This window comes from Motacilla alba, chromosome 17 (assembly GCF_015832195.1).
Source record: "Motacilla alba alba isolate MOTALB_02 chromosome 17, Motacilla_alba_V1.0_pri, whole genome shotgun sequence".
In the NCBI taxonomy this organism is placed as follows: Eukaryota; Metazoa; Chordata; class Aves; order Passeriformes; family Motacillidae; genus Motacilla; species Motacilla alba.
Window position 1 is genome coordinate 1,305,807 of NC_052032.1, and position 26,055 is coordinate 1,331,861.

The 26,055-nt window shown below is 54.1% G+C and overlaps 1 protein-coding gene across 6 annotated transcripts in view; it reads right to left on the bottom strand.

Annotated features, from left to right (window-relative positions):
* The window catches only part of RGS3 (regulator of G protein signaling 3), a 77,407-nt gene that overhangs the window by 38,907 nt on the left and 12,445 nt on the right, over positions 1 to 26,055 (bottom strand). For 3 of the 6 annotated variants that reach the window (XM_038156157.1, XM_038156159.1, XM_038156158.1), the window contains 12 exons: positions 25,366 to 25,460; positions 24,467 to 24,535; positions 23,733 to 23,793; positions 22,293 to 22,383; positions 21,617 to 21,684; positions 17,150 to 17,231; positions 16,376 to 16,481; positions 15,713 to 16,046; positions 15,313 to 15,352; positions 11,934 to 12,121; positions 10,291 to 10,374; positions 3,970 to 4,081 (listed from right to left, as the gene is read on the bottom strand). In XM_038156157.1, the coding sequence (XP_038012085.1) occupies positions 3,970 to 4,081; positions 10,291 to 10,374; positions 11,934 to 12,121; positions 15,313 to 15,352; positions 15,713 to 16,046; positions 16,376 to 16,481; positions 17,150 to 17,231; positions 21,617 to 21,684; positions 22,293 to 22,383; positions 23,733 to 23,793; positions 24,467 to 24,535; positions 25,366 to 25,460 (1,330 nt within the window). Of the gene's footprint in view, positions 1 to 3,969; positions 4,082 to 10,290; positions 10,375 to 10,504; positions 10,657 to 11,933; positions 12,122 to 15,312; positions 15,353 to 15,712; positions 16,047 to 16,375; positions 16,482 to 17,149; positions 17,246 to 19,917; positions 20,910 to 21,616; positions 21,685 to 22,292; positions 22,384 to 23,732; positions 23,794 to 24,466; positions 24,536 to 25,365; positions 25,461 to 26,055 lie in introns of those variants that run through there. The other 3 variants (XM_038156160.1, XM_038156161.1, XM_038156162.1) reach the window with 3 other exon arrangements.

The following is a 26,055-nucleotide window of genomic DNA, read 5'->3' on the forward strand; positions in this document are numbered from 1 at the left end:
AAATAGACTAAAACCACTACCAAAAAATACACACACGCTAAAAAAACAGATCCAAGGAACAGATATGCTAAACAATTCTTGGAACATGTAAACGAGTTTGGGGACAAGTTTACTATGCATAAGGGTCTATGAATATGCAAGAGGTTGATGTAAGGAAAAAGGTATTTAAGGGGTATCCCCAAAGATAACAGAGTGCTCTAGGCTGAGTGCCAAGATGCATCCAGCCCTAATAACCTTTGCTCTATGGTCCCTGTCTCCTATTGTCCTTTATGAAACTTTTTACATTTTCACAGGAGAGTGAACATGTTTTTCACAATAAAGAAAGGTCCTGTTGAAGTGTAACAACTCAGGGAATGACCCTGCTCCTCTTGGGCCTCTGTGGATTCCTTCTGCAATAACAAGTGATCCTGATGAGGTGCAAACCCACCAGAATTAAGTTCCCTTTCAAATTCCTCTCCACCGAGCTGTGAATCCTGGCACCAGCAACTTCCAGAGCTAGCAGCTGCTGTTCCCTGTCCCTCCAAGACTCGCTGCTACACATGGCCCAGCAGCTCAGGACAAGCAGGGAGCCACTCTGGGCTAAGGAACAGTTTAAATCCCATTTTATACCAGTCTTTAGAGAAAACTTCAGTAATAAACTGGCTGCCTGTCCCAGCAGCTGGGCCTGAGGCAGGGCTGATCCCTGGCAAGGCACAGGGGGAGGCTGGAGGGCGATGGCAGAGCCAGGCAGGGCTGACCTGGGTGCAGATTTCACCACAAACCAGGCTTGCCAGGATTCCTTCCATGTTTACAAGTCTCTGGAGGGTCTGAGTGAAGCAGCAGAGCCTGATGTGCCCAGAGCCCAGAAATACAGGGGAGAGGCACAAGCTGGCACTGGAGAGGTGGCAGATGCCCGGGATGATCCCCAGCTCTGCTCCCCACAGCTCTCGTGACAACAGCACAGCACATTCTCTCAACCTAAGTCAGAGAAAAGCTAAAAAGAAATAAGCAGGAGGAAAAAACTCACCTGAAGGTATTTCCTTCTCTTCCTATGTGCTGAGGTGGGGACTGGCTTGCCTTCCAGAGTGACATGAGCTGACCCTGTGCCAGGCTGGGCACGAAGCACAGTGGGAGCTCTGTAGGGACACGTCCCCTCACCAGCTAAGCCCCATCCTGCACACCCACACTGCCTTACCCAGCACAGCAGCAGCTCCCAGCACCTCTCTGCCTCTGCCACTTCCCTGTGCGGCCCATGGAAAGCACCTGCTGCTCTCAGGATTTGGGGTGTGCGTGCCTGGCGTCGGGTCAGAAAGATGGGAAAAGAGGGCAGCTGGTCCTGCTCCTTTGCACAGCCCAAGGGCTGTGGCAATGCCCTGGTGAGGGCAGGCACCCTGACCCCAAATCCTCACCTCTGCTCAGCAAGGCTGGGACTGCATCCAGCAGCCAGGACAAGGTGCTGTCAGGCCCTGGATGTGTGGGAAGGGAGGCAGCTGCTGAGCACATCCAAACCCAGCTGCCAGGAGGGGACAAGCTCATCCCACTGGAGCACATGTCCCTGGGGGTGTGTGGCAGGGTGCAAGCCCTGGGTGCTTCCCGGCATCCCAAGGAAGCACAGAAGGCCCATAAACCCCACTCTTGCCCCTTGAGCATCTTGGGGCTGCACAACACAGCAGGTTGGGATGTCATGAGCAGCGAAGCAGCACATGAGAAGCCCTTGTTTGCAGGATCCCAGCTGGGGATGAGCTCCCAGAGGGGGGATAAAGGAATGCTCCTCTTGTCCCAAAGCTGAGCACACTCACCCGGGGGGAGCCAGGATCCCAGCATGTGGAAATTCCCACAGTGCCTGCTGAGGAAGCCAGCCCTGTGTCACTGGGAGCCAGCTCATCAGCCTGCTGGGCTTGTAAAGCAGGAAGAGAGAGCATTGTGAGGCAGATCAGACTGATTTGCTTTCGCACAGAGCAGCGAGCGGCAGGAACAGGAAACAGCACAATGGCCCTGAGCGCACCGGAGATGTCTCAATTGTTGGAGGCAGCCACACGCCTGTTCCTATTCATGTGCCTTTCAGTCATTCAGGAGAGCAGCAGCAAATCCCTGCCAAAAGGGACAGACATCTCCGTGCTCTCTCCAGCCGCTTTTGAAGCAGCCCTGTCCGAAGCAGGAGGGTTTGAGCTGCCTGAACAGCAGCTGGGCTGGAGTCTCAGTGCATGGGGGTGTGGCTCAGTGCTGCAGGGACTGCATCTCCATGGAGAGCCTTGGGAAGTTATTCCAGACATGATCCAGCCAAGTCATTATGGCAACAAGGAAATAAGTGGCAGAAAACTGCTCACAAATCCACCATGCCCGAGGTGAGGAGGCACAATCCTGTGCTGCTGCAAACAGAGCTCGATGTGCAGAGCCAGGAGCAACAGCAGGGAAGCTGATTTCTCCAAGCAGATGAAAAGAGCAGAGCTATTCCCCGGCCTTTGGGAGCAGCCAGGGGCAGCACACACACACACAGTCCAGGAGCTGCCCAAATGCACTTTAACAAGGAACAATTTCTTTTGTCCCTTTCTTAGAAATAAGCAGTGCTGAGAACACACTCGACAAAGCCCAGGGAGGCTTCGATGGCTTTTCTCGATGGCTCGTGGCTGTGGTGCCCCACCTCCCTCCCTTGTGCTTCTGCTCCCACCAAATAGGTCAGGGAATTCATCTGGAAACAGAAATGTTGCTGGAAATGGGAAATAACCACTGACAGGCAGCCTGTGGTGTCCAGCACTGAGCTCAAAACAACGTGATGCATGTGGAAAGACACAGTCCATCCACAGGGCTCATGGCTCAGCTGGGAAAAGTCATGAGAAGCTGCAAAATTCACCTTGAAAATGATCCCTTTAGAGAAGCAGCCCAGATCTGGATTCATTCCTTTTGGTCAGGGCCACAGGACTGCATAAAGACATTGGCTCATCTCTTCCAGAGTAATTTGGGTTGGGAGGGGCCTCTCTGGTGGGCTCTGGAGTCCAATCCCTGACCAAAGCACCCAGACCAGGGCACTCATGAGTCCTGAATGCCTCCAGGCATGGAGATCCCACAGCCTCTCTAGGCAACTCAATATCTGATCAACCTCATGACAGGAATGTTTCTCTTTCTATCTCATCCTGATTTCCCCTGTGGGTCCCAGGACAGCTGCCTGGGCTGGAGGAGTTGTGGCACAATCAGGTAACTGTAATAAAACAAGCCCATACCCAAAAAGCAGCCACACCACACAAGGAACAAGGTGAAACCGGGCCCAGGGCCAAGAAGTGGCTCCACCATAGCAAATAGGATGTGGTAGAGCAATGCCCCTATTCCTCTTTAGACTATGAGGAGCTAAAGGGAGTCTTTTGTACAGCCTGAAATAACCCATTTCCAGTCACCCCTGCCCTAGAAGCCCTCCCTGAGCCCTCAGCTGGACACAAAAGGTGTCAGCAAAGGTGCATGGTGAGGGCAAGGTCCCCAGCCCTGCTCTGAGGGTTTGCTCTTTCCTCCCCAGAGGGGTGAGCAGGGGAATGGATGTGAGCAACAGGGAAACCGTGGGCAGCTGAAGAGAGAAGTAGCAAAGCAAAGCAGCAAAGTAAAGGTCATCAGAGCTTGGCCAGCCACGCTTGGAGCCAATCTCTGAACTCCCTCGAGGCATCACGGGGGAAACCCCAAGGCTTCAGTTCCCTTTCCCAGCCTTGGCCAGTCCCTGCTCTCACAGTGCGACACCACTCGGGGAATGCCAGCCCAGATCCTGAGACATGCACCCAGAAAGGCTGGAAAGGGCCTGGGTGCTCCTGAGGTGTCCCAGGAGATGGAGCTCCCAGGTAAAGGCAGGGACAGCAGGGGTGAGGCTGGCACCCTGGGAAGGATGACCTGGAAGCACTGGTTGGTGGCACTGGAAGCAACAGGACAGCAGGGTACTGCTGGCCAGAAACTTTTGCAGCCAGCAGCCAGAAAACCCCCAAAATGCCTCCAATTGCTGCCGCAGACACTCACCCTCCTGGAGCTTGACACTCTGCAGGTACAGAGGGTTCCTCAGCACGTTGCAGCGCCCGGGCTCATCCTCCTTGGTGAAGAGCAGCAGGTCAGAGTAGATGAAGAGAGTCACCTGGAAGCACAGGAGCAGCACAGGAGAAGCTATTATAGGGAGCTCATCTCTTGGCACTGAGACAGTGTCCTGGAAATGTCCTCTGCCCTGGGGAGAGGCACCAGCCTCAACAGGGAGCCCAGACAGCCCTTCCCAAGGGGCTGCTGGCTGCTACACCCAGCGAGCTTCGGATGAGGCTCCCCTAACTTGGCAGCCGCTTCCTGAGGCTTGTGGAGTCCTGTGACAGGAGGGATAAACCTGCCTGGCAGTTCCACGCCACACAAACACACCCTCTCTGCTCCCTCCTGCCACTTCCCACTTACACCAGTTACAAATCACATCAGGAGGAGGGAGGAAGTTGCCGACTAATCCCAGCACGCTGCAGAAGTTGTAGCCTGAAAGCAAATCTGGTCACTCTGATCACCCTCACGGAGGAGCTCCTCACTGTTCTCAGTGAGAAAGTAAAGTTTGGTTTTTACAAGAACAGGACCACAGAGAGCAGCTGCAGGGGACAAACCTGACACCTCAAACCACGGTGGGGGTGGACAGGAAACATCAGCTGAGTGTCTCCCAGAGCTGTGCTCCAGCAGTGCCTCAGGTGTCCCAGGGGCTCCTCCAGGCCAGAGGGAAAAGTCTTGCCAGAGGTCCCCAGTCCAGTCAGTTCAGACTAATGGGACCTTGAAAATAAGAATGGGTTTCTCCACTGCACTGGAGATCCTGGACCCAGAAGCCCCCCAGGAATGAGAAGCTTGGTGCCACAGCTGAGGTGTGAGCCTGTCCTGGCCTCCAGGGGCTGGGGCACACAGAAAGCCTCAAAAATCACAGAATCATGGAATCACAGAATATCCTGAGCTGGAGGGACCCACCAGGATCACCCAGCCCAGCCCCTGGCCCTGCCCAGACCCCCCAGCAACCCCACCCTGGGCATCCCTGGCAGCGCTGGCCAAAGGCTCCTGGAGCTCTGGCAGCCTCGGGGCCGTGCCCATTCCCTGGGGAGCCTGGGCAGTGCCAGCACCCTCTGGGGGAAGAACCTTGCCCTGAGCTCCAGCCTGAGCTGCCCTGGCCCAGCCCCAGCCATTCCCTGGGGGCTGTCCCTGGTCACCAGAGATGCCAGGGAGCAGCTGCAAGGTGACAATGGCACAGTGGCACAGTGGGTGCCAGACCTGCTCAGGGTGAGGGCCTTGGGGTGCCTCCCAAAACCTCCCACAGCAAAGGCAAAGCTTTGCGACACTGAGCCACAGCAAGGAAGAGTTTGTGGTCTTTTAGCAATGCTTTTGCAAAAGGAGACAACACCCAGAGTCCCAGAGGGGTGGGAAGGGAGCACAGAGAGGTGACTCTGCTCCCACAGGGAGCAAGTCCCAGATGACAGCACAGTTTGTGCCTGTGGCTCATGGACACATCCTGAGGGGCACACGCTGGGTAACAGTTGTCACATGCTGGGGAGTCTCACATCAGGGAAGAGCATCTGGCTCCAAATGGAAAACCAAGCCCTTGCCACAAGATTTATCCTTGCAGTGCAAGTTCATTTTTGTGGGATTCTCAGTAAGTACAAAACTGCTGGTGGAGCTTTAATTGACAATGAAACCAGGGAGGGGATGTTCTTCTCTGTGTTATTTGGAAAATCCCTTCCTCTGCTCTCAACACTCTCCTGGCCTTGTGCCCACATCCACCCTCTTCATTACTTCTGATCTTGTTGGTAATACAAGGAATAAACAGGTAGAAACTGCACTATTACCCTCATCCCATGGCCACCTTGTGCCAAAGGTGGCCAAAGGTGTGCCACTTTCTGGGCCATGTCTGGTGCTATCTCAGGTCCCTCAACCCCAAAGAAGAGATGCTGAAGGGATTTTGGGAATAGCAACCCAAAGTGAAGGAAATAAAAGCATGGTCAGCTAACAGTGACACAGAAATTGAGGAAAGAAACTGAAAACCTACTACCTGTGGAAGTTTAAAGGGTGGAAAAAAGATTGGGAGCAGCAGGAAAATCACTTCAAAACCAAGCAAGTTTCAATAGGGAATCTTGGAAATGGAATTACATGGCTAAGTATTTACAGGTATTGAGCTTTTACAGGAAGGTGGGATGGATTGTACTCGGGATGTAGAAGGTGAAAGCACACCCAGTGCAGGTTCTGCAGGAGCATCTCTGTCCGATGCTGCTTCCAGGAAGACACTTCATCTGAGAGCAGTTGATAGAGGTGCCTCTGCTTCTCTGGGCTGTTGGGAGGAAAAACAAAAGTGCCCCTTCCACCCGCAGAGGCAGAGGCAGCCCAGCACCACGGGGCCTGAGGCTCTGGCAGACCCAGAGGTTGGAGCCGCACACCTGAGAGCTGAGGAGGGGACCCAGGGATGACCCCAGGGCAGCAGGGATAAGGGGAGACTGGAGGAGTAACGTGGAGCTCTGCCCCGGGCTGCCATCCCACACTGACGGGCTGTGACCTGTCTGTAACAGCCCTTGGCAAACAGATCTACCCTGAAAAACCACAGGGCTCCTCAAAGTCAAGAGCAAACAAACAACAAACACAACGTCTGGGCTCACCCAGGCAAGTCACAGAATTCACCAGAGCTGCTCCTTGGAGGGTCAAAGTAGCTTTGGGTATTTAGCAGAAGTAATTTCCTACCCCACAGTCAGAAATCCAAGAGCTGCCAAGACAGGAGGACTCCCTGAAGACAGGGATGGACACCCTGGCTTATTGCTGCAGTGATTGAGGCCACACGGCCGTTGTCACATGGGCCTTTTAGGGGGGTCTGAACAGGGGGAAAAGTTGTTCATAGAGGCTGACCCTGATGTCTCCACACTGCTCATCTGGGTGTGCTCTGCACCACAAACAGCAAAGCCTCTTCTGCTGAGGGACCTGAGCAGCTACAGGACATAACTGGCAAAGCACTGGTGCAGGAGACAGGAACACATTTAAAGAACAGAGAAATCAGAAGAAATCAGAGAAACTGAAAGCCAAGAGGGAAGGTAGGAGCAATGGGCCAGTGTGCTGCCCAAGGGGAAACAACCCTGGGACTGCCACTGAGCCCTGCCCTGGGCAGGAGGGAGCCAATATCACACCTTGGGAAGAAAAATGTGGCAACAAAATCACTGTGAAAAGGTGCCCAGAAATGCAGCCTTGAAGAGAGAAGAGGAGAATGCCTCCTGCTCTACAGAGAGGAGCGTAAACCCAGCCAAGCCCGTCCATGAGGTTGCAGGACTCAGAAGGCCCATCCTGACCTGCAGACCCTGCCAGAGTGGCAGAAAGGAGGGATGAGGAGGGCAGGAGTGTGGCCTGCACTGAACAGACACCTCAGGGCTTTGGGAGGCCTTCACTGGAGATGGATGGACAAGGCCAAAGGCCACCTTGGACACCCCGTGTGCCATCACCTGCTGGCTCCTCTGGCGTTCCATGGGCTGGAGGGATTTCAGGAGGCCATAAAAGTGGGAATTGCAGCAAAGTCTAGACAGGATGTGATTAAGGCCTGAATAAGGACTGCCCCAGAGGTAAGGTCAGGGAAAGGACAGACCCTGGCAAGCCTCCAGAGAGATAGGTTGACTTCTTCAGGAGGTGGGAGAGAGTTTGCTCAGGGACAAGGATGCAATGTCTGATGTGGAAACTGCCACAGGGAAAAGATTCTGGGGGTTTGGGAGAAAAAGAAAGGAGCAGGAGCTGCAGCCCCAGCCCCTGCACCCAGGCCCTCCTCTCTTGAGCCTCACAGGCAAAGCAGATTAATAACACACAGAGAACAGTCCTGCAAACCACGGGAGCCCAGCTTGAGAGAGGCTGTGTGGGAAGAGCAGTAGGAAAACAGAAAACCTCATGGAGCAAAGAAGAAAGGACTGGTTGGACACAAGACAGCCTCTACCCAGGCATCAGAGAAGGCAGAGAGGGAGAGAACTCAAGTCCAGCAAAGAGAGGAGTCAGAGCCCTCTTGCACCAGGGGAAGCTCTGTGGTGTCCAGGTAGTTTTAGGTCTTGCTGGCTGCAGAGATTCAGGTCCCCTCCCCTCACAGCTCAGCAGGACCAAAGCAGAGCCTGGCACTCCAGAGGGACCTGCAAGAGCTCCTTGAAGCTCCACAAAGCCTTCCATGGCCATGCCACACACTCAGACAGGAGAGAGCCCTTCCCAAGGGCCACAGGTGACATCCCAGCATTGCTATCTCCACTGTCACTGCCAGCGTGGGCTCAGCACCAGGGGCTGTTTCCCTTCAGCACTTCTCATTTCTCACCCCACTGACTCAGCTCCTCCTGCCCTGCCCCTGTGCCAGCTCACCCAGACACCACAGCCCCAGGGCACCAGCATTCCCAAACACTGCCTCACATTCCTGGCCTGCATCCTGCCCTTTCCTAGCACCAGCTCCAGCTGGGAAATCCTCTTCCAGCTCCAGGCTCATCCCAAGAGCATCATCAGCAGAGTCCTTTCCCTGAGACATTCTCCTGACCCTGCCCACAGTGGGGTCTCTGCCCTCCTCCAAACACACTTCTCCTAGGGCTCTTCATCACCCCCACATGCACAAATACCCCACCCAGGCTGCAAACAGCATTAGTTATCTATAAATATTCCACATTTGGCTGCTACTCCAAATATCTGAGTCTGACCTGAAAGCAGGTACCTCCAATCCATCCAGGAGGAGCTCCTGACTTCAGCTGCATCCCCAAGCCCTCCAGCACAGCTGTGCCACACAACCAGCAGTTTACCTGGTTTCATTCCTGCAAGTGCCCAGAAGAGTCTGAGCAGCACAGGACAGCAGGACAGACAGGGAAAGGGGTTTAGTTAAAATTAGTGCCAAGTTTTCTAATCAAGAATGGAATTTTTCATGTACTTTGATGTATTTTCATGTACTTTTTGGCAGAAAAAAAAAAAAAAAAAGAAATGTGATTCAAGTCAAAGCAAGGAATGAATTGCACAATAAAAACCAGAAAGAGAGAGGAGTCACTTAGCACAACCCTCTACTGGTTTGTACTGGCCAGTGATGGAAATTGGCTCTGGCGTTCTGCTGTTGGCCACACAGAAACTAAAACCAGTGAAGCAGAAGTTCCTCTACAGATCTGTGGAGATGACACATTGTTCACTCCTACTGAATTCAACCCCAAATTACTCTGTGAGATCCTCTGAAAGTATCCCAGAAGAAATGGCTCTGGTTAGCAGTGCACAAGTGGGCTCTTCCTCTCTCCCAAATTCCAAGGCTTTGCAGCTGGATGCAAGTGAAGCCAGCAGCAAATTTGATCAACACATCCAAACCCTGCCAGTTTGGATGATAAAAGTTGTCTCATCCCCAGGGTGCCAAAGTCCTGTTGTGTCCCCAGAGTTCCAACAGCTCTCCAACAACATGGCAGAAAAGTTGAAGTAAGAAGAGCGAGAAGAATTTGGGTAGGACATGTGAGCTGTTTCAGGAACTGAAATTCTGAGAACATCTGCAGCAAGTTCTCTGTCTGCATCTAGTTCTAGGTTGTGGAGTCTCCTTCCCTAGAGATACTGCAAAGCCATGTGGACACAACCCTGAGTCACTTCAGGGGATCCCTGAACAAGGGGATGAGACTGGCTGACCTTCAGTGGTGCCTTTCAGCCTGAACCATTCTGTGCTTCTCTAACTTGGCACAAAATATCCTTAAACCCACTCCTCCTGAGTCTGCTGGGCTGTCACTGATGTGCATTTGCCACCCACAGTTTCCTCTCTGAGAGCCCAAAGGCAACAGGAACAACAGTTGATTTCTAGCACAGAAGATTTTTGATATTTAGTTTATCCCACAAGAAACTGTCCAGAAGTCTTTCCAAGTATCATATCAATATAATCACTGCACAATTAAACATTTTCCTTCTCAATGAGATGAGGTGTCCCTTCCAGTCCCTTCTCAAAGTCCCCTCCAGTGTCTAAAGGGGCTCCAGGAGAGCTGGAGACAAGGACAAGGGTGTGGAATGGCAGGACACAGGGAATGGCTTCCCAGTGCCAGAGAGCAGGGATGGATGGGATATTGGGAATTAGGAATTGTTCCCTGGGAGGGTGGGCAGGCCCTGGCACAGGGTGCCCAGAGCAGCTGTGGCTGCCCCTGGATCCCTGGCAGTGTCCAAGGCCAGGCTGGACAGAGCTTGGAGCAGCTGGGGACAGAGGAAGGTGTCCCTGCCCATGGAATGGGACTGGATGAGCTTAAGGTCCCTTCTAACCCAAAGCATGGTGATTCTACGATTCAATCCTCTACGTAAGACAGCAGAACAGCACGTTTGGAGAGCTCAGACAACGTGGAAGAGTTTTACCTGTGTAGTCCTGTTCCTGCTCTCGTGAAGAAGCAGCTCCTCCGACAGCAGCAGAGTCCGGGCTGGGTTGCAAAGATCCAGGGGCTACATTTGGATGGGAAAAAAAAAAAAAGGAAACAAAAGAAACAGTCAAACCTTCCAGTGGCAGTGTGGTTAGTGAGATACACTTTCCACCCACCAAACCCACTTTGTCTTCACTTCAGCTGTAACTCACGCGGGTGTGAAGCCACCCCACACTGTGCTCAGAAGGACACCAAGTTTGCAGTCCAGTCATGGGAGAAAACAAAGCCTTGCACTCACACCTACACCAGCCCCAGCTGTGAAAAGACCAGCAGCCCTTGCCTCTGACAGGGGCTGCTCTGCACGGGGGGGTTATGGGTGTTTGTCAGCAGGAAGCACAACCACAGTGCTGGCACGTCAGGTTCCCACGTCCCTCAGGCACCAGTATTTGAACCTGATGGTGTGCATCACTCTTAAAGCAACTTTTAAGAATTCCTGTCTCTTCCTGTGCCACACCCAGCTCCCCAGTCAGTGCTGGAGAATGGGACAGGTTCATGTGTCCTGAGTGCACAACAAACCCTGCAGCAGCAGCCTGGAGCACCCTGGGGAGCAGCACAGTGCAAACAGGAGGGGACCTGCACAGGGCCCTGCAGGTGTGACAGTGCAGAGAGAAAAAGCAGCTCCTGAAGTGGCAGATTCTCAGGCACAATCCAGGATGAGGTTTGGGAGTAAGGAGGCAGAAAGTGCCAGTCGTGTTCCTGCCAAAACAAGCTGAGGGCTCACGCAGGTGCCATCAGGGAGGAGGGAGGGGATCAAACACCTGCCCCCAGCTCCAGCCCAGCCCACACTGGCCTCAGGCAGCCCATGGCTCAGGCTAGAGTGACACGGAATGTGGACCATGGTTTCAGGCTGAGCTGAGGTGACAATGCCACTGGCATAGGAGGACAAAGGGCTCCCCACAGGCTCAGAAAAGAAGGGATTCATCAGCAATGTACTCAAATACATGGAGCAGATGAGATTTTTGGGGTTCTGACCACATGACGGACAAAATGAAGGACACAGAGGGAGTTGCCACCAAATTCAGGGCTGTTGTATTAAAACAGCTCATGGGACTGCACAGGCAGAACATTCCCTGTCAAGCCATTACTGCTTGAGGGACTGGGGACAAGGGATGGAGGGAATGGCTTCCACTGCCAGAGGGCAGGGAGAGATGGGATACTGGGGAGAAATCCTTCCCTGTGAAGATGATGAGACCCTGGCACAGGGTGCCCAAATTTTAGTGTGACCACCAGTTAAACTAAAACTCCTTTGCACACACTGACAGTACAAAGAACCCTCAAGAAGAACCACACTGATCTGCAATTCCAAAGTTATCTCTGAAGCCCAAAAGCTGGGACACCTCCTCCTGACCCAAGCAAGTACCAAGGGCCAGATTTGAAAGCTGAAAAGGAGAAAAAAAAATCCAACATAGAATTGCTTGGGCAGGACACAATTCCCTTTGAGACAGCCCCCAGCATTGTGCCAAGTCCAGCCAGCTCCAGAGGAGAGCTGAGCATGACAGGGATCCTGCTGGGAGGGAGATCCTTGCATGGATGGCCAACCTGGGCACTGAGCACATCCCAGCCCCCTCTGGCTGCACTGACCTGCACAAAGATGGGGAACACCAGCACTTTGGGGGCCAGGGTCACGTAGGTGCCGTAGGAATGGGGGATGTGAGGCCTCACTATGGTGCAGTTCTGGTAGTTCCCATAGCTCTTCATGGTCTGCACAGTCTTCATCAGCCTGGATTTCCTCCCAGAGCCCGTGTGGGATTTCCCTTTAGAGCCATTCCCTGGATGGACAGAGGAGGTAGAAGGAAACGCAGGATGAGGAGGGAGCTCCAGCTCTGCCCACTCCAGCTCAGTCCAGCTCTCCCAGGCTGGAGCAGGGTATGGGAATCCTGGAGAACTGCTGGAACCAAGAGCTGCAGGGACAGGCATCACTCAGCTATCCAGGAGTCCCAGGGGTTCAAGGAATAGCAGCACTGATTCCACTGTTTCTAATGGCACACAAGAGGCCCCTGGGTGGTTTTGTTCCAGAGCTGCTTGCTTGGTGGCTTGAGGACTTCAGTGGGTGCCATCAGCAGCACAGATATGGCTGGGAAGGTACAAACAGGACCCCAGGGAGGCCACAGCAAGCTCTGCTCAGGCCAGCACATCCTACCAGTGCTCTTCCCTCTGATCTGCCCTCGTGAGTCTCCACCTGCAGTGCTCTGTCCCACTCTGGGGTCCCAGCACAGGCAGGATCTGGAGCTGCTGGAGCCAGTCCAGAGGGGACACCTGAGATGCTCCCAGGGCTGCAGCCCCTCTGCTCTGGAGCCAGGCTGGGAGAGCTGGGGGTGCTCACCTGGAGAGGAGAAGGCTCCAGGGAGAGCTCAGAGCCCCTTGCAGGGCCTGAAGGGGCTGATGGAGAGGAACTTCAACATTTTTATCCACACAAGTCCTGCCTGCTCTGGATTCTGGGCATGGAATTAGCAAAGTGCAGGAATGTCATGACACGGGGCAGTGGGTTAATGACAGTTCTCACAAGACACTGAGATTGGAGGTGTCAGAGAAACAGGCAGAAGTTACAAACATTCATGGCTGGGATCAATCCCTGCTGCTGCCAGCAGTGGTTACTCAGACACTGGGTGTATTTATAAAGGATGACCTCACTGTTCATGAGGCTGGCATCACATCATCCTCTGTGTTTCAGCATTACATTCTGGGCTGGAAAAGGCCCAAGCAGCCTGACTGGTTTTCAGTCTGTCCCTCTTCCCTGAAGAGAGTTATCCTCACTCAAAGGAGGGATTACAGGAGCCTTTCTCCTGCACCCTCCCACTCCAGCTGGTCAAGCAGAGCCCAGACCACATCCTGCTGGACCCCAGCAACCTGTGCTCTGCCCTAAAACTCACAGGCAACAGATCCAACAGGAACTGCATGGCTCTCCAACCAAAAATTCACATCTTCAGAAGAAGCCCCAGTGAAAAATCAACATATTTCCTTCCTCCCTTCTCCTGTAGCTGATGAACTGAGCCTGCTTGGGGCTGCAGGCAGAGCTCTCCACTGGGATTGAACATATCCAGGTGAGGAACTGGAGCATTCTCCTTCTCCCCCACAGGAATGTCTCAGGAACAGGAATGAGCATCCCTTCTGCAGCTCCCTCGGGACTCCCAGCATCTCCCCTTCCCTCCCTGCAGCCACTCCAGAGCTCCTGCTGCCATCACTGAGCTTTTGGAGCTCCTGCTCCCACCACAGAGCTTTTACTCTCACACTGTAAGGGATGCCCAGAACCTTCCCAGGCAGAAATGAGCCAAAACACTCCTGACCATGGCCCAGGGCAGATAAGGTCTCGTCCAAAGCAAACACACAAACCTGCCCAGCATTACATATCCCATTAAGCATAAGGAAATAGCACATTTACTCCCAGATAAAGGCAGCAGAGGCAGCCAGCCTCTGGGAAGCCAGCTCGGCTGTTTACTGCTGGCTGGAGCAGCTGCCTTTGCTGGGGGCACCCTCATGACCTAAGAGCTTGTTTCTACCTCTAAGTGCATTAATCCTGACATTTTCCCTTTTCCCTCTTCCCTGGTTGCACTGGCAGATAACATCAAAGCACAAGAGACAGCTCAGCACAGGCCAGATAAGATCTGTCTGGGCTGTTCAGGATTTGTTTTTGCTCTTATCCCTAAATCACCTCATTTTATCACAGGAAATGATCACCTGCACAGGTCCTGGCACAGAAACACACCCAAATGTCAGCTCCTGCCACTGGGTAGGCAGCTCTGTGCTGCCACACTTCATCCCTGCCCAGGTTAACTGATACCTCCCTCCCTCTGAACTTAACATTAAATAATTAAAAACAAATCCATAAAAATACAAATTTTCCTACGGGAAGAAGCCCAAGCCATTAAAATCCCACCCCACTGTAAGAACAAGTCCCCGTGGTCCAGCTCATCTTTTCACAGGATCCACAAACAGCAGGAAAGAGCTGCAATTATCCACAGAACAAAACATCCCCTGCAGCTGAGAGTGGAAAATTCTCCCGGCTGCAGAGCTCCAGGGTTGGGAGCACCTGAGGCAGGGGGGCCTGGCCCACACTGCTCCCTCCTGCTCCCCAGCACTCCCCCCATGGCTCTGCCAGCCCCACTCTTGGCTTTCTCTGGACACAGCCCCACCTCAGAGATAGCACCAAGTTTTCCAGCTGTGCCCTCACCAGAGAGGGAATGCTGAGGGGTTCACACTCCTCCAGGAGCTCAGCTCTCCTAGGGATCCACAGCTCAACCTGAGGGCATCCAGCCAGGCCAGGGCAAGCACAGCCTCCCAAAGCTCCCAAATCCATGAGCAGACAAGGGGTATTTCCACATGGACCTGGATTCCTGCAGTGTCCAGCCCTGCCACCCACCTCAGCCCACTCTTTCCACAAGTCCGACCATCCCCAGAGAGCTCCAAGCATCCCACACACACCTGCCACGGCTGTGGTTCGTGTTATGAGTTTATGTTTCAAAGGTTTTTTGAGAAGAGCTGGCCCAGGGACTTTGCAGCAGCCCAGGGCTTGAATATTCCCCAAATCTGGCACAACTGCTGGCACTGATGTGAGCCACAGCCACCCTCACTCTGTGGCACTGAAGGAGTCTCAGGGCAGGGGTCAGCTCTCCCAGCAAGGCCTCATGGATGAGAACACGTCATGGACGGGCCCAGGGACATGTGGGAACCAGGATGCTCAGAGCTCTCACACAGCCTGTTCTCACCCTGCCCTGGGAGGTCCCCACCAGCAGAGCCCTCTGAGAGCTCCCCAGACCCTCCCACGTGAGGCTCACCTTGTCCCCCTCCCCTCTGCTTCTGGCTTTGAGCCACAGTGGGAAGATGATCCCAAAACCCCTGGGCTGCTGCTCCTGCCCTCAAACCCAAGCCCCTGCAGGGCTTGGGACAAGGAGCTGGTGGTGCCAGGAGGCCCAGCCTAGAGCTGGGTGCTCTGAGCAGCACTCCCAGCACAGGCACAACTCACCCACAGTGGTGCTGTCTTCTTGGTACACGGGTCTCAGCAGCTGTAAGGGACAGAGGGGACACGGTCACCTGCAGCAGGCCCCAGGTACAGTGACAAGAACCAGCTACAGAAGTTAACATGCCAAACCAAAGCACTTCAGAGAAGGGAAAAAACCATTTTTGCAGCAGAAAAGGAGAGCAATGACTGGCAGTGTGGTCTTGTGCAGTGAGAACACTCCCCACATCTTCCCCATATCCCTGGGGTGAGCCCAGTGGGGAGGCAGCAGGGAAATGTTTTAGGAAAACAGTGAAAGCTCCACCGAGGGATAGAGGTGTGGCTTGTAAAATTGGCAAATATTTAGAGATGATGCTGGATAAGACCGAAGCAGGGGCCAGGAGAGGCTGCAGCCCCAGAGCCCTACCTGGCTGCCGGGGTTCACAGGGGCCAGGATGATGTAGTTCTGGTCGGCAGCAGAGGCCACCCGGGACAGGGCTGGCAGGGTGTTCTGGCCCCGCTTGCCCAGCTCCGTGTACCTGTCCCAGGTGTGCAGCCCCAGCCCCTCGGTGCCGTCGTAGAGGATGTGGCAGCTGCGGCGCTGCTCCGCCTGCACGGGGCCGTTCTTCTCCCGCTTGTTGGGAGGGGACTGCAGGTCGTAGGCGGATTTGCAGGAGGACCTGCGGGTCATGGCCTCATGGGCCGGCTTCACCTGAGGCACCAGCCTCCACACCAGGAGGATGATCTCCGTGGGACAGTTCCTGGCAGAGATGGGGTGGGGAAGTCAGGGCTGGAGCACTGTGTCCTGCACCGAGCTCTGCAGCCCTTCCTCCCTCCAAAGCCTCTGCTCCTCTCCCGTGCTCCCCAGTCCCTCCATCCTTCCTTCCCCTCCAGGGAATCCTTTCCTGCATCCTTCCTTCTCCAGGGAATCCTTTCCTGCATCCTTCCTTCTCCTCCAGGGAATCCTTTCCCAGCGTCCTGCATCCTTCAGAGCTTTCCCCTTCCCACAGTCACTCAGTGCTCCCACTGCCCTGCCCTGGACTCCCCCAAACCACCTCTCCCTGCCCTGGAGTTTTTGGGGAGCACTCACCGGATTTCATGTGCCAGCTCCACACATTTCCAGTGCTCCACAGGTTGCTCATTCAGCTGCAGCACTGTGTCGAGTTGCTGCAGCCCGGCCTTCTCTGCTGGACCACCTGAGAGGGACAAATTCCAGTCATCTGCCAGGCAGGAGGCTGTGTGGGAGGGGGAGGAGTAGCCCTGGTGCTTGGAGACACCCAGAGAGCTCCACAGCTTGCACCCCTCACTCCCCCAAACCCCATCTGACACCAACACCCGAAAATGAAGGGGGGTCAGCCAACCTGGAGCTTCACCTTGGAGCACATCCACACACATAGAGCACCAGGACAGAGCTAGCAGTGCTCTCTTAGAGCTACTGCATGAAATTCCCATGTTTCCTGAGGTGCAGTGAGGAGCAACAGGGCACACTGGAGACACCAGTCCATCCCACAGGTCCACAGCAAGAGTTGTACTCAGGGAACTGAGGATTCCTCTCCTCTGACCTGTTTTCCCCCAAATGATTTCTGAAGTCACCCAACCAGACAGACAGTTCTCAGGTTGGAGAGGGAAGGGAAAAAAATCTCTCCAAATTACTGCAAAACACTGCCTAAATAGTGACACAGTGCTAACCCAGTGGCCTCTGACCTCATTAGAGGTAACAGAGAATTCATCTAATGAAGTTTCTTGGAGGTAGCCAGAGTCTTGCAAGGCGTGGGAGCTCCAGAATCACAACCAGCTCTGGGAAGCAAAAAAGGAGTAATAATTCATTCGACTCAAGAGGGATGAAAAGGATCCAGTCTCTTACCAGAGTCCACGGCCTGCACACGGACTGGGGCGTCGCAGCAGATTGTGAAGCCAAAGCCATCAGTGCCCCGAGGGATGGTGATCTGCAGGGAGACACCTGTCAGGTGGGAGAGCAGCCACTGGGTGTGATGATCCCCCCTCATTCCCACACTGCCCCACAGCCCCTGGAAATGCTGGCACGTGGCATTCGAGAGATGGGGAAGGGCTGTCACTGAGGCTCCCTTGGATAACGGGTGGAATGGGTGCTAAAAGACAGTGCCAGATGGAGCCAAGGCTCTCTGGAATGCCACGAAAGGAGTGTTTATTTAGCACACACTCTGCTCCCAGCCCTTCCAAGTGTAAGGAAAGGTCTGAGAAGCCATTGGAAAGGAAAACCTGGCAGTCTGGCCCTGACACTGACTTCTCTAAGCAAATCACTTAAACATTACATTTCCTGTTGGAGAATACAGAAATAGCAGCACTCCCCTGCTCCGGAGGGAGCTGCGAGCTCAGCACGCTCCTGTCCTCCAGACATCTGTGTGCATCACCCCCTTCCCTGGGCTGAGTGTGTTTTCCCTTGCTGAGTTTGGAGAGGATGGATGCTGGGCTGATTTAGGCTCATTTCTCCTCCTGATTTGAGGAGCATTCAGCTTATTAATAAAATTATGCTTATTTTTTGATGTAGGCTTCCAGCAGCAGCTCAGCGTGACAGATCCTGTAAATACCTGATTAGCCCCCAAGACATTAGTCAAGATGCTTGTTTTACTGACAGAGAAAAGAAAATTAAAAATCCAACATCTGACCTGTATTATTTTGAGAACAAACAGGCAGAAGGAAGATGAGGAATTCAGCAGAACTTGCCAAGGAGGTAATATGGTTCCTCACTCCTTTACCATGGGAGGGCAAAGGCAGCAAGATTTCATTTCCCTGCACCTTGTCCCTGCATGATTGCTCAGCATAAAATCAGGCTTCAAAAGAGAAACTGGCTTGCCCTGGCAGGATCAAAACACAGATCCAGTCCCATTGCACTGACTATTTTTCCCTCTGGAGTTTGCTGGTTCCTCAAAGAGGTGGCTCTGCACCTTTGAATGAACCAGGTGTTGGACTCCATGGTCCCTGTGAGTCCCTTCCAGCTCAGGATATTCCAGATCCTACAATTTCATCTCCAACACCAAGCACTGGCACCTCAGAAGCCAGCCCAGCATCTCTCCCACCACGGAGACTCCACGGACACTTCCCAGCCCAAGGTTTCCCCCTTGTCAGATCTCCCACTCCTTCTCCCTGAGCTGGCTGACCTTGCCACGTGCCCTGTGCTGCTGAAGAGCAGCTTCTTCCTGCTGATGCTCCTCAGCTCCCACCACCATGGCCATCACAGGCTGTCATTGCCCATTTTTTGCCCATTTGTGCTGCTGTGCACAGAACTAAAGAACTATGAGCATCTGCCATGAGCTGGGAGGTGGGTAGGGAGGCTTGATGTACCCAAACTTTGCCAGAAAATGCAGAGGAAATCTTCAAAATAAAGACCTGAGGAGCTCTAAGAGACAAAGCAGAGTCAGTTGTTATTCAGCCAAGGAAGAGCAGCTTTCCTTCATAAGATGGTCACCACAGCCCTGGCAAGAAGGGGGCAGTTGGGTTTGGAATTCTGCTGCTTTTGTAATTCCCAGTGTTTGCTGTCCCCCACAGCAGCTTTGGAACAACCCGAACAATGAGCTCAGGAGAACAGGGAGAAGCTGACCCTGAGCTGGGTGTCCCAATCCAGACCACAGAGAGAATATTTCTTTGAAATGCAGGAGACTGGGACCTGCACATGGAAAAGCAGCACCTGGCATTGTGCACTGGGAGAACTGGAACCAGCACAGCCAGCTACTCCCCAGGAAACAAGTGCTGTTGGCTCCCAAAACCACTAAAATAATTTTAAAAGAGGCAGTAGCAGCCTGCTGTGCCTGCTTCTTCTCTAATAAGGGAGAAATTAAGACAACACCTTGCAACTTAACACTGTTACCATCAGCATGCTACCTGCAAGTTGTACAGTAAATATATTTTATATTTGCATATATTTCTATATTTTAATAATTTCTATATATTTAAAAAGCACCCCTCTCTGCCCATTTCTCCATTGCAGCAACAGGCAGAGACCAGCCACAGGTACCCATGTGAAGATGCTTTCCTTTCTACCCTCACTGTAATTTACAAATTGTAACGATATCAAGTCAATGCCTCAGAAGCAGCACCCACAGAGTCCATTTGTCAGATTAAGCCATTTTCTGACCCAAAGATGGGGTAACTGAGAGGGCTTTTAAAAACTTTTATTCCATTTTCAGTCTCATGTGAAGGGTGAGACTATACACGTTATAATTCACATCATCACAATCAGAAGCCAACTATTTCCTAATTAAAATACATTATAAGTGTTTCTTTCCCTATCAGCTTTTTGCCACACTATGCTGTAAATGCCTTAAAGCCAATCATCTAAAATTACCCCTCGTGGGTCCTACTACAATGCATCTTTCATAGTTCTATTTCTCCAAAGTATCCAGTCTTATTTACTTTGAAACTTATTTCTAGTCCCGTTTCTCTCTCAACAATGTCTGTCCTATTCTATGACATTTCTAAGCCAGCATTTCTTACCTCAAAGTTTACATACAGATACACACTATGTGAGCTTTCTGTCAAGCTTCAAGAATCCTCTCCAATCCATTCCCCACATCCAGCCACGGCAAGAGAACTGCCAGGCACTCTGAGATCTGCCCAAGGCTTGCAGCCCCAGGTTGATGGCAGGGGGATACAGACCTGCCGGTACCTCGGCTCCGAGCACACCTTGCAGAGTCCATTGAAGCGGTTCATGGCTGGCGCGCCCCGCTCGCCGCGAGCCCATGAAACCCCCGCGGCTCCCGCGGCGATCCCGGACTCCTCGCGGTGGAAGGAGCCCCAGTCAAACTGGCATGACCGCCCATGGGAACCCAGCTCCCGAGAAGAATGGCAGGAAGCCACCTTTCACCTCCCCGGCCCCTGCGAGCGCTGTATGCCGCTTTACGATAAGCCAGAGGCTTCCTGAAAACCCTCACTGACGAGGAAGGGAGAGAGTTTTATATTAAAATTCCTGTCAACTCTTTAGTATTCCCTAGTCCCAGCTCTGTTGATGTGGCTTTTGTTCCCGTGGCATTCTTCAGGCGCACGGAGCACTTTGTTATTGCGACGTTCTCACAAACACTTGGAGGATGTTTGAGCGGCGTTTCACAGGCACTGGCTGTGAGAGCCTCGCTCCATGAAGGACACGACTCCATGCTCATAAAAAAAAATCAGAGGTTTGGGTTTATAGAAGCAAAAAAAAAAAAAAGTATGTTTTTGAAAGCACAGACTCAGAGGATATGCACGTCCCCATGCTGTGTGCTCATAAAAGTCACCAAGGGGGAAGCACTGAGGTCAACTGAGCTGCATCCATGGTGGAATTTGGGAATTAAAGGCCAAGAGGAACTCCAAGAGGAGCACAGCCAGCAGCAGCATACCCAGCAAGGCTCAGCTGCCCCACTGCCAGAGCTGGGCACAACTCCTAGGAGATGGGGTTCCAACAGAAAAAAAAAAAAACCTTGCACACTCCTACAGGGGGATGATAAATGGTGGAGGGCTGGAGGGAACCAAAAATCTAAGTTCTCCTGCACAGTAACCAGGGTGGCAGGGTCAGGGAGGCCAGGCAGTGAGCTGAGGAGCCTCAGCACTCCCAGGGGGAGCTGTGGTGGCAGAGCCATCAGAGCGTTGTCAGGGCGGCCGCACTGCCAGGCTGGAGCTGGGGCTGGGGCTGGGGCTGGAAGGAGGAGCAGCCTTCCTCCCCAGCCACCACTGTTCAAGCCAGTGGCGACTGCCGGAGAGGAAGGGAGGAGAGGGGCGCTGGCTTTGTTTGTCTTGCTCAGCCCTGCGCTGTAAAACAAATAACTGCAAATGCAGCTGAGGGAAGCACAGGGCGGAATTCGGCACAGATAAATCACGGGGCCGCCCGAGCCCCGTTTCCGATGCAAACCATGTGTTTGTGTTCCCATTTCCCATCCTTGCCTCTCCTATAAATCACCCAGGCTCCACCAATGGCCTTTCCCTTCCCAGAGCACACGGTCCTGGAAGGAGGAGAGGAGCAGACGTGTCCAAGGAGCCACAGAAGCAGGCAGGGGCCCATGCTGTGGGGCAGGAGCCTGCCAGCCCCAGCCCTGCCATCCCAGGCAGTGCTGGTGCTTTGTCTGGAGTGGGAATACACTGGAAAACAGGAGGTCCCCAGGGCAATGGGGGTTAGCACCCAAATCACCCCCTCCACCAGCTGGGGCGTGACTGGGGTAACAAATTGCCTGTGACAGCCATGGTGTGACAGGGAGGTGACAGAGCTCCCTCACCCCAGCATCACCCTCACTAAAACACTGTCCCTTGGCCTTCTGGAAACCCCTCAGGCAGGCACCCGACCCCACATCTTCCCAGTGCTGGTGGGTCACAGCCCTGTCACACCCACCTTCAGCTGCTGCAGGGTCACAGCGTCCTGGCTCTCCTGGGCTGCACTTTGACTTCCTGGCTTGACTTCTGAAAGGATTTTTAAAACATTTTTTAGAAAGGAAAAGGCCCCATGAGTGTGACAGCACATCTGACAATCCCACACTGCACAAGGGACGTTTACATGGCATGGGCACATCCCCTCCAGGCAGCAGCTCAGGGTGGCTGCACACCTGAGACAGGCACTGCTGCCCCACCCTGCCCTGGGCCAGCCTCTGCTCCTCCACTCCCTGGCAGCACTGCAAGACCAAGGCAGGAGAAAAAGCCCCCAAACATCCAGCACAGACCCCAGGGACAAAGAGAATGTGGCCACAGCAATGAGCTCCAAGTCTGTGAGGCAGGAGGCAGCATGAGGACAAGCCAAGCAAGAGAGAGAGATGTGGCTGCAGGGCTGAGGTCCCCAAAGAGCCCCAGAAGTGAGGCTGAAAGGGAGAGCAGGGACTGCTGAACCAGCCAAAATCCCCACCCCACAAAATTTTGGGATGCCAGTGCCCACTGAGCACCACGGGGCCGAGCAGTGCCGTGGGGCACAGGGTGCAGTGAGGCTGGGCTGCTCCACACACAGGTTCAGACACTGCAGTGAGTCCTCTTCCAAGCCTTGCCAACACCCCCTGGGATATTCCTGTGGTGGGACACACCTGTGCTCTGCTTCAGCCTCCTCATGTCCACCTTCAGGTGCTTGGTCCTGCCCAGGTCCTCCCCGAGGAGGTAATACCAGCCACTGATCTCCTGTGGGGAGGGAAGCAGCTGTGCATCAGGGCAGCTGCTCAGCCCCACGGCACCCAGCCAGGGCAGGAGCTGCCCCAGTTACAGCCACAGAGGTGCCCAGACCTGCTCTCACACACACAGAATCCTTCTCTCAGCAACAGGTAAAATTCCACCCTCCCTGCAAGGGGGAATGAGCAACACTGAAGCAACAAGATTCCAGGTTTTTACTGAAGCACCAAGACTCCAGGTTTTTAGAGGGATATCCAGCAGTACCATGCAGCAGCCAGGGGACAGGACCTCATCTCAGCCTTGCTGAGGCCCTGTGAGCTCCACACTGTTTTAAAAAAACTGCACCTTACTTGTCCAAATTTCAGAGGAGGCCATGATTCACCCACCTCTCACCCACCTCTCAGGCCACCACCACCAAGAGCTCCTTTTTAGTCTCCTGCTATGAAGAAAACATCCACACCTCAGCTGTGAAACTTTGAAAAAATCAAGGAGCTTTTGGACAGCACTCTCAGGCACCGGGTGGGATTGTCTGTGCAGGAGTTGGACTTAATGCTCCCCCGGGTTTCTTCAGGATACTCTGTGATTCTGTGAGCCCAGGGGATGTATTAACACTTCCATGAAACCCTCCAGCCTGTTGAGACATTCTGCTGCCCAGGGACAGAACCCCTTCCCACTGGGCACGGGGATGAAGAGTTCCCATGGGATGAAGCGTTCCCATGGGATGAAGCGTTCCCATGGGATGAAGAGTTCCCAGGCATTGGTGGTCGCTGGGAGCCGCTGGCACGGGAGCCCTGCCCGAGGAAGGCAGAGCCAGCTGTACTGACGAGCAGCAGCCAGGCTGGGGCAGCAGCACTGTGACCAAACCCGCCGCAGCAGGGACAGGGATTCTGGCACAGAATTCCTGCAGGAACAGCCAAAAAAACCTCTGTGGCTGCCCTCTGCCCATCAGCACACTGCTGGGAATCAGGCAGACTCCTGAATGTGTCCCACCATCACACCCCCTCACCCACATGTCAGATGTGACCCATGCCAGCCCGGCTCCATGTCCTGTGTCCCCCCCATACAAACAGGGCAGGCAGCATGTGCTGGGGACAGCTCTGTGCCCCCCAATCCCTGCCACTCTGTGCCCCTGAAGAAGGGAGTGACATGGCCTGTGCCACGACCCCTCCTTGAACAGCCTGCCCACCCATCTCCAGCACCCACAGCAACCCCAGTCTCACACTGCCCATCCATGCTGGGCATGGGAGCAGGGAACTCCCTAGGCAGCCTCTCCCACCACGGGAAAAGCCTGTTTTCATCCACCCAGAGAGCCCAGAGAGCCCTGCCCCAGCCCCACATCCTGCACTGGGACACAGAGGTACCTTGTCCAGGGACAGGAGGGACTTCACACCAAAGCTCATGCAGCCAATCAGTTCACTCTGCCTGCAGGACAACCAGAGTTCAGGGACTGTCAGCACACACCTGTTGAAGCACCAGATCCCCCTTGCACCCCTTTTCAGGAAGTCCCCAACCATCCCTGCCCATGCTGGGTGCCAGGCAGTGCCCAGGACATGCCCCTGCTTTGAGCAGACACGGTGTAAGCAAACTGCAGGGCAAGGAGGAGCTGGGCTGAAGCCCCCTGGTCACCTCCAGCCCACCTGGTGCTGGCAGGAGCTTGGCCAAGGTGGCACTTGCCTGGGCTGGCAGCACAACCAGCAAGGTGCCAGCCCCCTTGGTGCCCTTACTGCATTGTCCCCAGAGGGAGGGGAGGTCCCAGCTCACTCCAGCCCCACCTGCCTTTGGCCAACAGTGCAGGCATGAGTGGCCACAGGGGTTTAAATGCCGGCCCAGCTGGTGGCTACCAAGCAGCACCGATGACAGCAGAGTGCCAAGGGCAGGGTTTGCTGCCCATGATGCTCCCCAGCACTGGCTGCCCACGAGTGTGACCCCAGCGGGGACATCCCTGGCCCAAGGCCTTGAGCAGAGCAGCCCTGAGGTCAGGGCCAGCCCTCGGGGCCCAGGGCCCTGGAGGAGCATGGGGTGACCAGAGCAGGGGGCAGGGTCTCTGCCACAACAGCCTCTGAAAAGGATCCTATGACAGCTGGCAGCCCCTTACCTGGAATTCCTCTCTCTGTTCCAGACTGTGACCAGGAGACGCTTCTGCTCATCCTCCTCTTTCACGGGGCTGTAACAAAAGGGCACAGCCCATCAGCCTCCCCAGGAGCACACAGCAAGGGCTGCCCTCACAGCCACACGCTCTTCAGCCTCCTCACAGCCAGGTGTTCTCCTCCAGTCTCTGCACAGAGCACTGCAGCACCTCCCCAAAGAGCAACCTGCTCACTCCTGACAGACAGCTGCAAGGGGATGTGACCTCTCCTGGCCAGGTGTGGGGACACCACTCATGTGGCTTCAGGGGGGAAATAATCTTGCAAGAAGACACATCCAACACCACAAGGGTAAGTGCAAGGAACAAGCCACAGTTCGTGCTCTGAAACCACCACCCTGTGCCAAATCCAACGCTGCATGGGTCAGAGGGCTGGCACAGCCTCCGTCACCAGCAGTGACAAGCTCTGTTCAAACACTAAGTCATGCAGCTCCTTTCCCATGCAGAGACATGCTGGAGTTGTAGGAAACCCTTTTACCTTCCTCAGTCACACTATTGCAGGTGCCAGGTCTAGGAAATGGAATGTGTTTGTCCAACTCCTGCCCAGCAAGACATCTGAGCATGCAGGAGCAGCACTGCCATGCTGTGTGTGCTGGCAGCTCTGCAGAGCTCTGCCCAAAAGTTCAAGGCACTTCAGCTACAAAAACCAGCAGAACAATGTCTGTCACTCCTCATCTCAGCAGCAGAGCAGCTCAGGCGTACTGCGTGTTTATTAGAGATCACAAAGCAAAAGCAAACACAGGGTTGTGGCGTGGGGAGGGAGCCCTGGGACAGTGGCACGGGGTCCCCAGTGCTGTGTGTGACACGGTGCAAGGGATGGCCCAGAGCTGCCTCTGCCCTGCCATACTCACAACACAAAGTGCTCATGGAACACAGGATTTTTGTTGTCTGGCACTGTCTTCGTCTTTTGCCGGCACTTCCAGTCAGCATCTGGCACAAGGGACATCTTTGGGAGGAAAACAAGCAGCGTGTTAACATTCCCAGAGCACATTCCCCAGCTGCCCTGGCAGGACACTGGCACAGGCACTTGTATGGATGGCTGAGCTCAAAGATCCTGCTGAGCCCATGCTAATGGGTGGTTGGGATCACTCCACCCTTCTGCCTGTCAGGTAATTGCATTTCAAAACCCCTTGGGGCAGGGGAAGGAGGGAACAGAGCAGAAGAATCAGGGAGAGATGTACACAAGTGTGGCTGGCTGGGGTCTGACTTGCACCCCCTCTTCAGGGGAGCTGCTTCCTGCACTGTGCACATCCCAGCAGGAGACCCACCCTGTGCCAGCAAACATCCCCACCAGGCTTGGGCACCCTCTAGGATGGGTTCTTGCAAGGAATGGTTGACACAGCTCTCAGCAGGGTCCTGTCCTCCCCTTTTCTACTTCATCCAGACGCTGCCAACAAAACCCATGAGCTGTCCAGCGCTGGCAAGAGCCCAGCCAGCTCCCTGTATGCTGGGGATGCTCTTCCAGAGCAGGATAGAGAAGGAAGGGGAAAGGAAAAACAGTGCAGAGCAAGCTTGGAGGAGCCAACCACAAAATTCTCCCC